This window comes from Phaethon lepturus, unplaced genomic scaffold (genome assembly GCF_000687285.1).
Source record: "Phaethon lepturus isolate BGI_N335 unplaced genomic scaffold, ASM68728v1 scaffold8935, whole genome shotgun sequence".
Lineage (NCBI taxonomy): Eukaryota > Metazoa > Chordata > Aves > Phaethontiformes > Phaethontidae > Phaethon > Phaethon lepturus.
In genome coordinates, this window is record NW_010539822.1 from 83,118 (window position 1) to 99,157 (window position 16,040).

Below are 16,040 nucleotides of genomic sequence, written 5' to 3' on the forward strand. Positions count from 1 at the left end.
AGCAGGAGTCAGGTGAAGGAAAAGGAGTCCTCGTTTCACATAACCGCATTTATTCTGCCTTTCTCGGGAGTCACAGCAAAACTCCCACTTGCCCAGAGGTTATAAACCTGGAGGCTGGTGACATTTCTTGGTAAGTATTAAATTTGCAGGAATATAAATTTGCTTGAGACAGATTTCACGTCAAATTTGGAAAGCAGTTTACACCAAAAGAATGGAAATAGGGGAAGGGCAACAGAGTATCTTTCCAGCATCTTTAAAATGAAAAACTTTAACTTCTCTCTTCAGATTTTTTTTAATTAAAATATAGAGACATGTCTTAAGAGAAATTAGCCTGAAATAGCCCTTAAATTAACCCTTGATGAAATGGAAGAGGAAGGGGAGAAAGAGCAGTTTTTTCCCAGAAACAAGGACCAACAAAAACAATGCATCAGAAAAGACAAACAACACCAAAGAAAAAGTTTTTGTTGTTCAGATGCCTGAACTTTTTTTTCCTTCTTTTCGGTTCTGCTGCCAAACCAAAACACCCAATACTTTCACTGCTCTGCTCAAAACTGCTCCCGAGATCTCAGTTTCACTGCTGACCTTCCTTCTATCATCTCATAGCGTTTCTCCCCATCATCAGTATAGGTTTTCAACACTTTCACGCCCCTCCAAACAGCCCAAGGTACCTGCCTTCCTCACTGGAACAACTGTTGAAGTCTTGCCATCCCATACAGGAAACTTTTGGTCATGAGTACCTTCAACAGCCAATGCCTGGAGAGAATCTCAGCTGTTTGCAACCAAGATGAGGACCCCTTTCTCAGCTGAGCCAGATGTCCCCCCGGCCCTCTCCTGCCCTGTCAGCAAAGGCATTTGCACTGAAATTCCTTCCCATGACAATTAGCAACTAGGAACATTTCCACTTGTTTTTAAGCCAATAATGTTACAATAACAAGCAACATCCAAATTTCCCTGAAACACAGCTGTGCCATAGCTGCAGGGCTCCTGGGGCCAGAGGGAGGGAGGCTGCTTCACAGCGTCAGTTCAGGTTTGCAGAGCAAGGAACGGGAACTGCATGTGTTGAACTAGAGGCAGCTGCTGCTTTCGGTGCTGCAAGGCATCTACCTGTGTGCCAAATCTGCAAGACAGCTTTATTATCCTGCACACAGATGAGCCTTTCAGCAGGTCCCAGACCCTCTCCTCTGATACCATTTGTCCCAGAGGCTGGTCCATTTTGGTCTCTGATTAATGAGGACTTCCTTACACCTCTACTGTCTTGCCTGTCTTAACCTTCCCAGAGCAGTTACCATCTGAAACTCCAGTTGTGATCTCCTCCCCAGTTTGCTGCTCTGTTGGAGGAGACTCAGCCTTGAGAAGGACCCCCAGAAACAGACCCTCTTTCCTGACAAGTCAAGTTTAGGATGCTGAGCAATTAGATCAGATTTGAAAGTGCAACCATAGATAAGTTTACACTCAGTTGCTTTACAGCAAGTTAGCACAACCATTTTTATGACATCTGTCTTTACAGCTTTATAACTATCTATCTCGTACATCTGAAGGTGGAGAAAGGTGACAGGACAGCAGTCTCCATTTTGGGTCTGGGTCATGGGATATTTATAGGTGGAAAATGTCTTTTTTGCAATTTCAAGGACTTTTCCAGTGGTGAGAATACCTTTGAGTGTCATGGAAAAGGCAGTGCCTTGTCTTGTACTAGTCTGTTGACCATCTGGTTCCCTAGAGCACTAGAGAGAGAAACGTACCTTCTACAGTAGTAGCATACTTTCTGCAATGGCAGTGTGAGAGCTGTGGGGGAAGGACCCTCCCGTCCTAATCTTTCCTGAGCCTAGCCTTGTTGGCCTCTGAATCACAGCCTTAGATATGCCAAAGTAGTTTAATTTAAAAAAAAAAAGTTATTCAATAGATATCTAAAATGAACAAAAGTAGCCTTTTCACATACACTGATTAGCATACAAATTGCAAGGACTACTAACAACCAGATACCATAGGCATAAACTATGCAAAGATATCATCTGAGCTCAGGAGGGAATTTTCCATGCAAAAACCATGACTTCTCTCTCAAAGCATCACTGTAGAATGGGCTGTTCAATCAGATGCACCACTAGCGTTTACTAACCCATGCCAGTCTGACTTGCCTTTGGTGCCTGCCTCCAGTGCCAACCATCAAAACCTCAGAGAAGGAGACTGGAGGATCTGCTAGAAACCATCCCAGGTTCAAGAAAAACTCCTTCCATTTTCTTTAACCATCCTTTTCTCCAGCCCCTATTTGGTTCAGAGAAGACATTGTATTGACTCCTGCTTGATTTGGATAAACTCCAGTAGCAGTGCAGGGGACAGGAATTTGGTAGTACTGGGATGAACAACAGCTGAATCACTCATCCATTGGTGACAGCTCACAGCACCTTGGGAAAGGCAGGCCTTTGTGGCATGGTCTGCAGAGAAAGGAAGATTAAAGTGGGGGGAACATGCAAGTCCCAGTGTGTTATTTCAAGGTGTCTCTAGAGTACAAGAACAAGAGAGAAGTTATTGTTGTATTTGACATGTAATTTATTATTCCTCCTTTTCTTTTACAAAGTTAAATTTTGATTCACCAAGGAAAGTTAGTGACAGTCAATTATTCCCTTCCTCTTTCCCAGTTTCATTTTATTGTTATGAGAAAGTTTAATTTTTAACCATATAATGACCTTATTGCAGTGTTGGAAAAGGAGAGTCATGCAAGAAACAAAAGGAAAGGGGAACGAACTCTTCCTGGGGATGGATTTCCCTAGCAGTGGGTTGACTACTGGGAGAAATGTTCCCTGGGGAAGAGGTAGCAATGTCCTTCTTCCTGTCCTCTGAGAAAATCCTTCACCTGCATGTTCTCAAAGATGGTTCTTCCATCTTATATTTGCCTATATGACAAGCCAAGGAGTTTCAGTGTTGGGTATCTGGTACCCTCCCTCATTTCTGGAACTGATTGAGCTGTACTGATGCATTACCGCTTTTCTCTAATAACCACAGGGCAGCCAGTCGTGTGAGAGGAGCTGGTGGGAGATCAAGTGCCCTGGAGAAGGAAGCGGGCACCCAGGTGCAAGGAAGGGAGTTCCAGGCCTTGGCAAGAATGCCGGCACCATCAAAGCCTTTCCTCCTCTGTAACAAGGGCTTGAGAGAGGTGGAGGTGACACAGAGAATTGGTGGAAAATTGGTGGAAAAAGAGAATTATGTAAAGGAGGTTGCTGTTGGCTTTTTGACCACTCACAGTTTTCTGATGGTTTCAGAAGACCATCTGTCTCTCAAGATGCCTAAGAGAAGAGTTACTAAAGTTCAATTCAGCATCCAGACTTGGGAGAGCTGTTTTGAGAAACAGTACCTGCTGGGGAACTAGATTCACCCCCCAGTGCTGTTCCTCCCAGTTTTGGCAGGAGCTAACTTACTGGAGGACAGCGCAAGGGAGTGCATGTAGGGGCACATGAGGCACTTGAGAAATGGGTCCAGGCATGTGTGTATCTCTTGTCATGCCTACAGACCTAGGACAACTCACGCATGCTATGAACTTACCACCACCATTCTTGTAGCAGAGGTATGGGAACCTCCACACGTTACCCAGACCGATGATCTCCCCAGCCACAGACAGCACAAACTCCATTTTGCTGCTCCACTGGCCTCTCTCTTCCATTTCCTCTTTTTTTATCTCTTCAGGAACTGCGATGGCCCCATTGGGCTCTCCTTCCTTAGCTGCAGCTCTTGTCATGGCTCTGTGGGACAGAGGAAAAAGAGAGCATGGGACATAGGGAGCTGCTGTGGGACGTGCTTGTGGGAAGAGGAGAGAGGGGACCAGTCACCACAATGGATGTGTTCCTAGTATCACCATGAGGTTATCCTCATCCTTGGGAAAATGGCTTATTTAGCATCAGGATGAAGCATTTTCCCCAGGCCATGTCTGTGGGACAGAAAGTCTGTTCTGAAGGGACAAACGAAAGGTCACTGGTCAGGTGAGAAGGAGTCACCTGCATCATCCCTCCACTGGACTCACTCCTGAATTCATCCCTTCCCCCCACAGCACCCTTCCTCATCCTTCCCAGACCACCAGCTTTACTGTACCTCCATCTGCCCCTCTGCACACTGACTAAATGCTCTGCATCTCCTGGAAACTTGGCTGGGACTTTGGAAATGGCAGTCAGAGGAAGAGAAAAGGAGCTGGAGCTGAGGCAGGAGTTTCCCCTCCCCGTGTGCTTTCCACAGCAACTGTCTCCTTCTGAAGTGGTTTTAGAGACCAGGGTAGAAATGTTGCAGACTAATAGTCTGAACAAGAATGGACGGCCTACCATCTTATTTCATTGCCAGAAGCGCTGTCTTTGACTCCTTGGACACCATGTTACACTACCATACAGCCTGCCACCTCAGCAAAATGCACACACACTTATTTGACTGAGGCTCCCTTCAACAGCAAACAGGCATGAGCAACAAATGTCCCCCCCATGCCCAAACCTGCAAAGAATACAGAGCAAGGAGACAAAGCCCCTGGGATTAGCAAAAGGACCTCAAACTTGTGAGGTGTTTCAGGTCAGGGCAGGGGTGTACTAAGATTAGAGAAGCTCAGTTATTGCAGTGAAAAGGCCAGTAGAAAAAAGCCCAACTATGAACACAGAGCGATGTCACTGTTGGAGGAGGCACATTGAACGTGGCTGCATCTGTAGGATGGTACAAGGAAGACGTTCTCCGGTCTATACTAAATCCTAAGCAAAGTTACTGGCTGCTTGTTACAAGATAAAATTTTCTATCATACACAAAGTCCTTTAACTGGTTAGTTAATTTAAACCTAGCCAAAATTCAGAGAGACAAATTTTAATGTTCTTGTTAACATTTTCGTATCGGTTACCAGCATTTGATTATGCAAAGAAACTGAAGTGTGGAGAAAGCTCCCTTTGACTTAGCTACAAAAAAATTCTCCTCAAAAGCTTGGTCTAATGTTACCTAAGGGAGGGATGCCCATGTGAGTCCAGCCAGAAAGCACTGAACTAACATGAGCAGGGTAGCTCACAAACTATGCCAGGGAAGCCCTAACTGTAGCTGCATCTCGCTGGTGGCATTACTGAGCAGAAGCAGGCCTTTGAAGGGGTGATTGGCATCGTCAAGAGATACACACTTCCATGTTGGGATTAGGAAACTACACTGGAAACAAGCCTCTCCAAAGCAGCAGCATCTCTGCTAAAGACTTCTGTTCCTATCAGCTGCAAGTGCTAAGAAATCAGGACTTTATCCTCTCACATTAACTTACAGATTCGATTTGCTGGTGGTGTGATAGGTTTTTTAATAGCACATCTATCATTCCCTCCGTGCCTCCTAAGGGGACATCCTCATCTCCAGGGAGCATCAGGGACAGAAATCTGCATCAACTACGCTACTTAACTCTTCTTCCTCTGCCCCCAGATCTGCTCTGGACCACATAAGCTTGCTCTTTCCCAGGCGAAGTCCAAGCATGGCTCTGGAAGTGGCTTGGTCCAGGGACCTCTCCCCATCAGCACAATGAGCAAGACCTCACCATGCCTGGTGCCCTCTACCTGATCAGACCACCAAACCTATCAATCAACCTTTTGCACCAGGATGGTACACCAGGACCAGGATAGCAAACCATTCCCTCCCTCCTCGTGCCTAGTCTCTCTCCAGTCATCTCCCTCTGGGCTAGCATCAGGATATGAGCCATCTCATGGGGAGCAGGGGCTACCAGGGAGTCTGAGCTTACTGGCAATATGAGCAAGTGTGGTCCTAACATCAAACTGGCCCAGTAGCCTAAACACCATGGCACTTGTTTTGGTGTAGTTTTCAATGAGGCAAGGGAGAAGCAGGAGCAGGAACTGGTTGGCCATGCCTGTGCTTACTCCACACAAACCAGCATCACTACCACTGTGTCTCATTTGCTTCTGTAAGTTTCTCAGCACAAATGAAATTATTTCCTAAATGCTAACCCTCTGGATATATCAGGCCCTGGAGCAAAGAAAGATGCTTGCATATGAAAAGACAACTTTTATTGAATGTTCATAGCAAAGCAAGCAGGTTTTGGCACAAGGCATGTTTCTTCCCTCTGCCATTCAAAGAAAGGAAACCAGATCTCACAGTGTAATACACCAATTGCTCTCTAAATGCCCAGGGCAACAACAGTCTTTGTTCCCCCATCCGCCTTCATGCTGAAGGGCCCATCCTATTCCCTTTGAAATCGACAGCAGATTTCCACTGCCTCGGAATGCAGAGGGCTGAATCCCATGCAAGGCATTAACACTGCCTTTAGTAAGAGGGGCTGCAGCAAGAACAGGGGAGCATAAACTACGGAGGGCAGTCAGGGGTCAGCAAAGACCATCCTCCTGGCTATATAGCTGCCTCTTCAAAAACATTGCAGAAAAATTCTGGTCCGCTGTTTGAGAGTTTAATTTTAGAGTTATTTCCAATAAGGGCTTACACATGGGCAGTATCGCTGTGAGCACAACCAGTTTCAGTGTCACATGCACCAGGGCACTAAGGAAGCAACCTCCGTTTTTGCCCCAGCCCTTGCCCTTTATGGTCTGTATGCCAAAAAGCATGTATTTACTGGTGTGCCTTGCACCGCCCCAAATCCACCGTGTACTATAGCATGTGTGGATCTACGCTTGAGTGTGCTGCTGAATCAGTCCTCCAACAGGCTTATACAAACCTCTAACCCCACATTTAAAGAAAGTGATGGCAACCCAAAAATCAAGGCACACATCCTAAATGCTGGCCAGTGCAGAGGTAGCAGCTCTGCAGCTCACCAACAGCTCACCAGCACAGAGATGTTCCCATCACAGCTTTGCTCACTTCACTTAGCTCGCTTGCTGGGTTGGATCAGGAGATGGAAACATCAGGTCCTCTTGCCAGTCTTTTCTCAGCTTCTGAAGCCCGGGCAAAGCCCCTTTCCCCACTGCCTGCCTGCAGCAAGCCTGCCAGCTGGCTAATCAGTTCATTCAGATGCTGCAGCACAGCCTCCTCATCTTTGAGAGGAGCAGAGCTCCACGCACTGTCAAATATGAGAGAAAAAATATCACATACTTAATGAAATGTGTTTGATCTGCCAGAGTCCTTGGCACGTTCCAATTTGCTGCAGTCCAGGGCACATTATCAAGCACAGTGATGCTTAAGTCTGGGCTTACTGAGGATGTCATGAGAAGCTGACAGGAGAGGGCTTCACTAATTCTTTGCTTTTATTCTTTTAATGCAAGGTAGATCCAAGAGCCAGCCTATTTCTACTAATATTTGTGGTTTACCTGGTTTCGTGTTAGACTCGTTTCACACAGAGGCAGGGGAAGACCACACTCAGGGAGTCACCTCTTCTCACCTCACCCCGGCAAGGGAACGCTTCAACCCTGTCACCAGCCTCCACCTCAGGGATACCTGGACCAGGGCTTTGACCCTGCGCCTGTCCTCTGATTCCAGAACAAGCCAACACGAAGGACGGAGGCTGGGACGCTGCAATGGGGAACAGGGCTGGGACAAACACAGACCAGCCGGGGAGATGTGCCACTTGTGGCTTCATTTTCGTATTTTAAAATAGGAAATGAATTGGGAAATGAACTGGAAAGCACCCCAGTTACGGAATCAAACCTTTTCAACTGGGTACAGGGGGCAAATTAAACCAGTGCCCAAAGTTTTGGCCCTTCATGCCGCGAGCTTCAGCTTCTCCCTTCCCAGACAAAGCGACACACAGCATTACACTTCCCCACTACTTCCCTCTCCTCTTTGCCTGCTGTTTCTATGCGAAAGCCTATTCACACACCTCCTGGCTCTTTTCCTGAACATCTAGTCCTACTGTGCCCCTGCCCCGTATGTTCTCAGGCCAGATGGGGACTCAAATAACTTCTTGTTTCCAGCTAGGAACAATTTGACTCTCCCACAGCAGCCGCAGCCACCCACTGTGTTACATCCTCCCCGACACACAGACGTTTGCTTCTCTCTTTGGATGCTCCTCTCCTTAATACACGAGTTCAGAGAAAAGGCTTTTCTCCTCACTGCCTGCTTGCATTTCTTCTGCTGTCCCTTCACCAAAGTTTGGAGGCAAATTCCTCCAACCGCTTCATTCTCAGTCTCCTTTTTTTCCTCTACCATAAAGTTTTTCCCACAGTTAAGATGCCATCTGACACAGCCCACAGTCTAAACCCCTCCTGGACCCACTCAGCCACCACCTTCTTCCCTTCTCAGCTCCCTCTGACCTCTCCAGTCTCTTCTAGAGGTGCCCTGCTGTATTTTCAACCATCAGCACTTTGAGGAGGTTCCTTTTTCCAGGCCTGGAGTACCCTTTGCAGATACAACCCACAACCTGCCATCTTCCACAGAAAGGAGGGGGCTTCCCCTGTGCCCAGCGCAACAGGCAACTCCGTATGAAACAGTACTGGACTTGGTACTGGGCTTGGTACATGAAGGCAGACACATTTTTCCCCATGAGACTTATTGCTGAGAAAATAAGAATACACCTGGATTCCCCTAGGCACTGGAAAGAGAGCAGGCAGCATGCAGGCAGCCATAAACACAGACCACACCAACAAGTTCCCTTCTTCAATATTTGAATGAGGTAGCGCAGGCTCCCCTTGGTCACAAATTTTGGGCTGTGTTTGTCCCACGTCTCCCACCACAGGATCCTTCAGGTACAGCCACAAAAGACAAGGAAAGCCAAGGACACCTCTGAAGTCCTGTGGATGCTCACCAGTCGGGTCCAATGTGCCAAACACACGATGCAGAAATGCAGGAGAAGAGCATTTGTTGGCTTTGTTTGGGAACAAACTGCATCTAAAGGGAGGAGGCAAGAATCAGAAAAAGAGGCGAAAGAAACTGTCTTTGAAAGCAAAACATGGTGGTATCCTCAGCCTCTCCCAGGGCAAGTAGGGCTTATTCAGGGCTGCTCAGGTGAGACAAGGAACAAGACAGAGACGAGAGAGAAGCCACCTGGGGTTTTGGCACCAGAAGAAAAAGCCATTAGAGATTGTCCTAAAGCTTTTCTTCCCGCAAACTTACTGCCTGTTCCCGACTGCCATCGCACAGGAGCTTCCACTGCTGGGAAGTTAACATCCTCCATCTGACCTCTTCTGCTGTTTTATCTTAAGGACAATCTCATGAGCGAACAGTGAAACAGAGCGAACAGAGACGTCGTTAAAAAGCAGCCGGTAACACTTATTAGAGGAAGCACAGTTTTAAAGCACCTTTGGACACTCGTAAGCACTGCCCGAGCTGCAGGAGGCAGAATCGCAGGTGACGCTGCAGACAGATGCGCTGCATCTATATTTCTTGGTTTCATTTTGAAACAAGCAGCAGCCAAGCACGTAAACTGCAATTTAGGGTGGGGAGGGAGAAATCAGAAAGCAAGCGGGCTGGGCTGCGTTACAAAAGGAGGAGCAGGAGGGCACAGAAAATCCTCTGGTTGCACAATATGAGCCAGCAGTTAGTCAGCAGCTGAAACCTGCACTGCATTTCGATGGCAGGAGGCGGGGGCGGTTGTGGGAGCAGACAGAAAACCAGGGCTCAGTGAGGAACAGCAGTGCTGAGGTACAGCTCAAAGGAACAAACCCAGTTAGATTAGTGTGTGGGGGCTGCTATTGGAATAGGTCGTATCTGCAAGATGGACAGGAAAATATCAGCGGTAGAAGTAAGTTCTTTCCAGCCAATTTAAGAGCAGCTACGTGAACAGGGTCGGCTGCTTCAACCACAGCTGTTTCCAAACCCGAATGCTGCTGCAGGAATGGCTCACTCCAGCTGCAAAAAGGAGAAAGGCAAAGAAAGATGTAGCAAGAGAAAAACTGATCAACTCCAGGACAGCAGTTGAAATTAAAATGCCTTTAATTTCAAGCTGTTGAAAGCTAGTTGGCTTCTTTACACCTTCTAATTAACTTCCAGGTTGTGTGGGCTGCAGGGCATTCTCAAAGCATCTGTTCAGCAAGTTTCATGGGGCACAGGAGGCTGTCACAAGGATAAGATCCTGCTTACGTTTTCTCCAACTTGAAGTAAGAGTAACGCTGCTGCAGCAGTGAGTTTGTTGCTTACTGACACCAGCAAGAGTGAGATAAGAAGCAACTGTGAGTTTACTAATGACATGTACATCTGTGACACAAGCTGCAAGGATTATAGAGCATCACCCTTCAGAGCACACACCTCCAGCTCAGGAGGGGACCAAATTGTTCCTGCCCTGTCTTCTGCTCCCAGAACAGGAGAGCTTCCCAAGTACCTAATGGTGACTGGACTTCCGAGAGGATCAGTGGCAAATCCCTTGCTAAAAGCAGTGTAGGCTGTTGTTCTCAGTGGTGGTCCAGTCTCTGTCAGTGTCCGTGGCTCACCATCCCTGCTCTGGGCTACAGGGACACAGAGATGGTTTCTTACTTAAGTCTGGAAAGAAATCAAGACTAACCAATGAAGTCCACAAATGGGGTGTAAATAGTACCAGAAACCAGCCTTTGCCTTTGCATCAAACCAGATACTCTCAAGACCTCCACTCAGCCCGTAGTCTGGTTGCATCCACTGCCACCTAACAGGAGGCCCAGTAGCATGCAACCACGGCAGGATCCATCTTCCTTACAGAGCACCACAGTGACAGCTCTCCTACAGACACAGAGCCAGGCTGGCCCTAGCCTGGCCCCAGTGGAGCTCCTGGAGCCACCCACCTGGTGGCCAGAGGTGTCTGGCCGAAGTCCTGCAGCTCCGTCAGGCTTGCTCAGAGGTCCTTGTGCACAGCCGATGCGTAGGGACAGCATGGCTCCCATCAGGGGCTGGAGGAGTGGAGCAGGTGAACGGCACAGAGGGTGAAAGCCACGCTGCTCCAGCACCCGCTCTGCAAACAGGCACAGCAGGGGCTCGGCAGGGCAGCCACCTGTGGCGCGGCCTGGAGGTGCCCCACATGGACAGGGCAGAGTCCGCAGGAGGGGACGACGTGGCTACAGGGCTGCCACCCCACCAGGGAGGCAAGTTCAGGGAGCGAGGCACGCCATCGGGCAGGTCCGGGCGGGTCAGACGACGGGAGGGAGGCTGCCAGCCCCCAGCGCCGTGGCTCAGGTGCCTGCTGCTGACCCAGGCCAGCCTGAGGTTGGAGGCTGAGGGCTTAGGCAAGGGTGGGCAGCAAAGCAGCTACCCTCTGCAGCTGCGTGCAGGCCCACACAAAAATCCTAAGCCCCGCAACGCCTAAAATCTGATCCCTGCAGGTGGTTCCTTGAGGCTGCTGCTTTGGGGCAGGAGAGCAGGGGAACCAGCACCACTGGGAGCCAACATCTCCGAAAGTCTCCAGTTCAGAGGCGGGAGAGGAGCTGAGGAGATTTGGCATCACGCTGCTCTAGGCACTTCCAGCTAAACCCCCCCAGACAGGCACGCCCTGCGCAACCTCCCGAAAGCACAGCCCAGGGACACCCGCTGTCGGAGTGACGAGAGGTGGGGAGCACGAGGGAAGAGTACTCAAGCAAAACTCTTCCGACAGGCAGGTGAGCCTATGGCATGAAATGTTACCTTACACCTCCCAGCACAGGGGACGAGGGGAGCCATCAGCTTACTTGGCAGAGCAGAGTGCCTCGGCACAGATGCGTGCGCAGCCATCAGAGAGCAGCGAGGCCGTGCCGCACGGGCTCCCTGCTGCAATCGTCCCCACAGCCCACACCAAGCTCCCTGCTCAGCGCTGTGCGGGGAGCCCAGCACCCTGCATCCCGCTCAGGTACAGGCTCAGGTTCTACCTGGCTGACCCCGAGGAGCCTCAGCCATCGCCAGTTGGTGCACAGGACAAGGCGCTTCATGGGAAATTGGGCCAGGCAGAGGCACATGTGGACTGTGACTCTAAAAATGCCGTAACCCCTTCCTAGCAGTACCTGCTGCAGTGCATGCACAGTCCTGTTCACCCAGCATAACAGGGATCGCATCCTACCCACACCCTCTGAGAGGAAAGGTATCTGCTCTCCAACCTGGGGGACCAAAATTTTCCTATAGCCCTGCCCGGGAGCACGGGCGGGTAGAGATACGGCGCAGAGCTGGTCAGCCCGCCCTCTGCAAGGGCCCCATCTGCACCCACGAATCCAGCAAAGCTGGGATGTTGCAGAGCTGCAAAGGTCAGGTCCAAGGTTCAGCCTCTCATATCAGCGGCTGTCAGAAGAAAAACTGGGGCAATGGCATTTCCAATGGCACTGGATGAAAGCCCTGATTAGTGGTGGTTACTTTAAAAGCATGTTGATTTAAGGAGACACAGATCAGGTGTTATGAAACCCCCGTGTGTTCTGCCTGGGTTTGTTCACAAATATGCCCACAGATCCCCAGAGTTTAGCACACGCACAAACTGTGCTGTCTCCCTGCCTCACCCCTACATGGGAACAAATTTGATGAAGCCCCTGAGGCAAGAAGAACACAGAGCGTACGCCCAGGCACATCTCTTAGAGCTGCAGTCCCCAGGTCAATGCGCCAGGGCCAGCACCGCTGCAGGGCGGCACAGGAGGAGAGGGAGTCACTGCCTCGTGTTTGCAGGAGCTGAAATGCCTGCAGCCTGCCTCACTCCTCCTGCCCCCGTTATCCCCTAGCCATCACTGCTCGCCATCCCCGCTCGCCATCCCCACTCCTGTCTGGCCCCCTCCCATGCCTCTTCTCAGTCTTTCAGCTGTTTGAGTCCTTTCCTTTCTCTCTCTCTGCTGCCACAGCCTTCAGTTCCAATTACACGTCCTTCAGGCATTCCTTTGCTCTGCAGCTTCCTGGCAGCCCCCAGCAGCATCGCTGGCCTGTCCTCTCCTATAGGCACCATTGAAAGAAAAACCTCTTCCCTGGGTTGATCCAAACTGATTATTTGCTCCCCAGCCTCCAGCTCTCCCTTTGCTTAGCGCTGGGAAGCTTTTCCTCTTGCAGATTTGCTGGCCCACTCCCCAGAGCACAGCAGGCAGCTGGTGTGCAGCAGCTGGCTGGAGGAGGACCGGAGACACTGGCACTCCCAGTGTGACATGAATATCCAGCCAGACCTGCTCAATGAGCAAAGACCCAACTCACCTGAACCCAGCGCAGGTCTCCCCCAGGCAAGCCCGTCCCGTCCTGTCCTGTCCTGTCCCGTCCCACCAAACTCCAGGCAGGGAATCCACTGAGTGCTAAAGAGATACAGCAAGAGTTAAGGCAAAGACTCCACTCTCTCCTCTTCCCATCCCTGCCCCTCCACTAGCTCTTCCCACCAAATTATCACCCAGCTCACATGTGGGTGGTGGGACGGCAGGAAGGGAGGTGCATCGGGGCAGGAGAACTTTCTCCCCAGCTCCATTACAACATCACACCTCTCCAGACCTTGAACTGTGGCCCTGACAGGAAAACAAGAAAAGAAAGCGGCCATGGTCAGGCAGGGTAAAGGCCCAAAGTTTGCAAAGATCAGCTGGAACAGTCAGTGGAAAAACTCCTGGTCCTCTTGACCTCAGCAGGAGGGAGGTCTCCCCTGGCAGACCCCACGGCATGGCCTAGGCTGGCTGCCACACGTCCCTGCTGCGCTGGGGCTCCAGCACTTCGTTAGAATAGTGGCATCCTTTAACATCATTCTGCAACTATACAGAATGAATTGTCTCCATCTCCAGGGACCACTACACTAAACCTGCTTCAGCGGCCAAGCTCAAGGCTCACCGACACCATCAGGCAGATGGAGCAAAAGCCAGAGAGAGGGTGGAGGGGGGATGTTTGTCCCAGGCTCACGCAGACCCCTCCATGCCTGTGCCATATGCTACAAGTGCAAATACAGCTCACAGGAGAGCACTCTGTCAGCAGGGAGAGATACTGCTGGAGTCTTTATTTTTACAGTGTCTGTGTGCTTGCTAGAAGTGAGCAATCCCTCTGTGCCTTTGCCCTGGCAGCTTTCTTTGTATCCACCTCAGCCCCGATGCACTTTTCCAGGGCTTCTAATGACCAACACCAGCAGCAGGCATTCCAGTTGTGCCATTTTTCTTAAAATAGTTCAGCTTACATTTTTTTTCGTGTTGTATTTAATGCTATTACTGTTTTATCTTTTGCTTTGTCTGTTTATGTGCCTGTCAAATTCCTATTGACCTTTTCGTGTACCCATGGTGGATACATGCTGGCCAAACCACAGCAGCACACGGGATGGAAGCTAGGACACATCCAGCACATACTCCCAGTCTGCTTGCCTGTGTTGCTCACCAGATGAGCATCCCCTGGCCCCCTCAGTGGGAAACATGGATGCTGACAAAAGCCCTCGCCACCCTAGGGTGGGGAAGCGGTAGGTTTACGTGCCTGCACACTCTAGAGGTTGTTTGTAATGTTGTCCCAAAAAAATCCTCCACAGGTGCCAGAAGCCGGTGAATCAGATCACATAGAGCATGCCAGATTGGCCTGGGGACAAGCAGTGCTGGAGACGTGCGTGAAGGGAGTCACCCTTGTGCCTGGCAGGATCCTCAGGATAAACCACTGAGGCCAGAGCTGGAGGCAGTAGGGGACAATGTCTCCTTTTACTTTGGGGGTGTTTATTTACTACCTCAGCTGACACTGGGGTCTGAGCCCACGCTGCTGGGCAGTGCAAAGAGGGGGCAGGAGCATCTTAGGGGGAGCGCTGGAGGATGTCCCTGGGGCTGGGGAGCTCTGAGCCAGCCCAGCCCTGTCCCAGAGGTCCCAGTCAGGCAATGGGGCCATAAGGGAAGAGGGCTGGGGTGGCAGTTGGAGCAGGCAATGCCTCTTCACAGGCAGCCAAGGACAACATGCAGTACCCTGTTTCCAGGGTTAAACTTTCCAAGCCTGCCATCGTTCAAAGCCCTGGCTTTCACCTACCATTTAGGCTGGTTGAGTGGACTGGTCTCATGCTCCCCAAAAATACAGGCTGATTCTTCCCTTGCATAGACTTGGATCAACATCAGTGGGGCCAGGCTCCATCTTCTGCCTTTTGGGGGGCTCTCTCTGAAGTCCTGAAAGACTGCAAGGTGAACATCGTGTGCTGGCTACACAACACAGGCACTGCACTGCCTCTGTCCCTACTATTGACAGACAGTGCCGCTGCCCGTCCTGCCACGCAGCTGGGAAAAAGGTGCAATAGAGGTTATCCAGCTATGAAAAGGGGATTGAGATAAGCCTAGGTAAGCAGTGTTGACCTAAAAACTTGATTTATCCACACTGAAGTCTTTCACAGGAACATCACAGGTTTTTTGCAAAAACTGTAGATGAGAAATGACCTGTGACATTACGGTAAAACAAGAAGAAAGTTGACCTAAATGAAAACTTTATCCAGCAATGTAGGAAAATCATTCTCCAGAAGGAAAAAAAGCTGCTATTTCTGCTTTCCAGCCGGGAAGTTAACAGAAGCTATACTCAGGCTTTAGAGTTTCCCACCAGGCAGTAATTCACTGTGTTTTTAAATCCTGCTGCAGTCATGGGGCACCTTTATCCCACCATGGCATCCTCCACCTGAGGGTTTCCACTAGGGTAATGGCCCTGACTGAAAAACAGAAATCACCTTCTGACCAGCTCAGCTGTGGGGGTACAGACTGTGCTCAGCCCGGTCGCAGGAGAGGGCAAGGGAAGGGCTGACGCACTCCCTGAGCACTAATTGCCACCTTTGCTGGCAGAGACAGCCCCTGAGCGGGCACCCGGGGCTGCGCAGCTGCACAGGTAGGACAGGGCTGCTGAAGGACGCGGCAATCTGACTGCGGGTCTCCCCGCAGCATGGGTGCCTCCTCCACCATCGCCACGGGCAGAGGCAGCTTTCCATGGGGACTAGCAGAGGGATTTTCAGCAAGACACAAATTTGTGAGCAAGTGCTACGAGAGGAGCCACAGACAAGGCTGGCACAGGGGTCAGACACCGGCAGGGATGAGCCAGGGTAGCTTCTGGGAGGGGGATAAATGCCAAACCCAGGAAAGCCATCTTGACACGGGGATAGGGAGGGAGCTGGAGGGGAAGCAGCAGCCCTGCTAGCAGCAGGCATGGGGAGAGTGTGGGTGAGGCCGCTCTTAAACGCGCTGTCCCCAAAAGGGAAGCTCTGCTTGCAGTGAATCCTGGAAACGTTCAAAGAACCCCCTTCCCAGGCGGCACGAGCCCCTCTCGGAGCCAGGGCCCCCCCGCCACCTGCGGCTCTGACA

General features: G+C 50.4%; 1 protein-coding gene across 1 annotated transcript in view; it reads right to left on the minus strand.

Moving 5' to 3' along the window:
* SLC6A12 (solute carrier family 6 (neurotransmitter transporter), member 12) overlaps positions 1 to 16,040 on the minus strand; it is a 45,381-nt gene that overhangs the window by 26,976 nt on the left and 2,365 nt on the right. The window contains exons 2-4 of the mRNA XM_010287235.1: positions 14,913 to 14,924; positions 12,970 to 13,021; positions 3,535 to 3,731 (exon numbers count right to left, since the gene is read on the minus strand). Of these exons, the coding sequence (XP_010285537.1) occupies positions 3,535 to 3,727 (193 nt within the window). The 5' untranslated portion in view covers positions 3,728 to 3,731; positions 12,970 to 13,021; positions 14,913 to 14,924. The remainder of the gene's footprint in view (positions 1 to 3,534; positions 3,732 to 12,969; positions 13,022 to 14,912; positions 14,925 to 16,040) is intronic.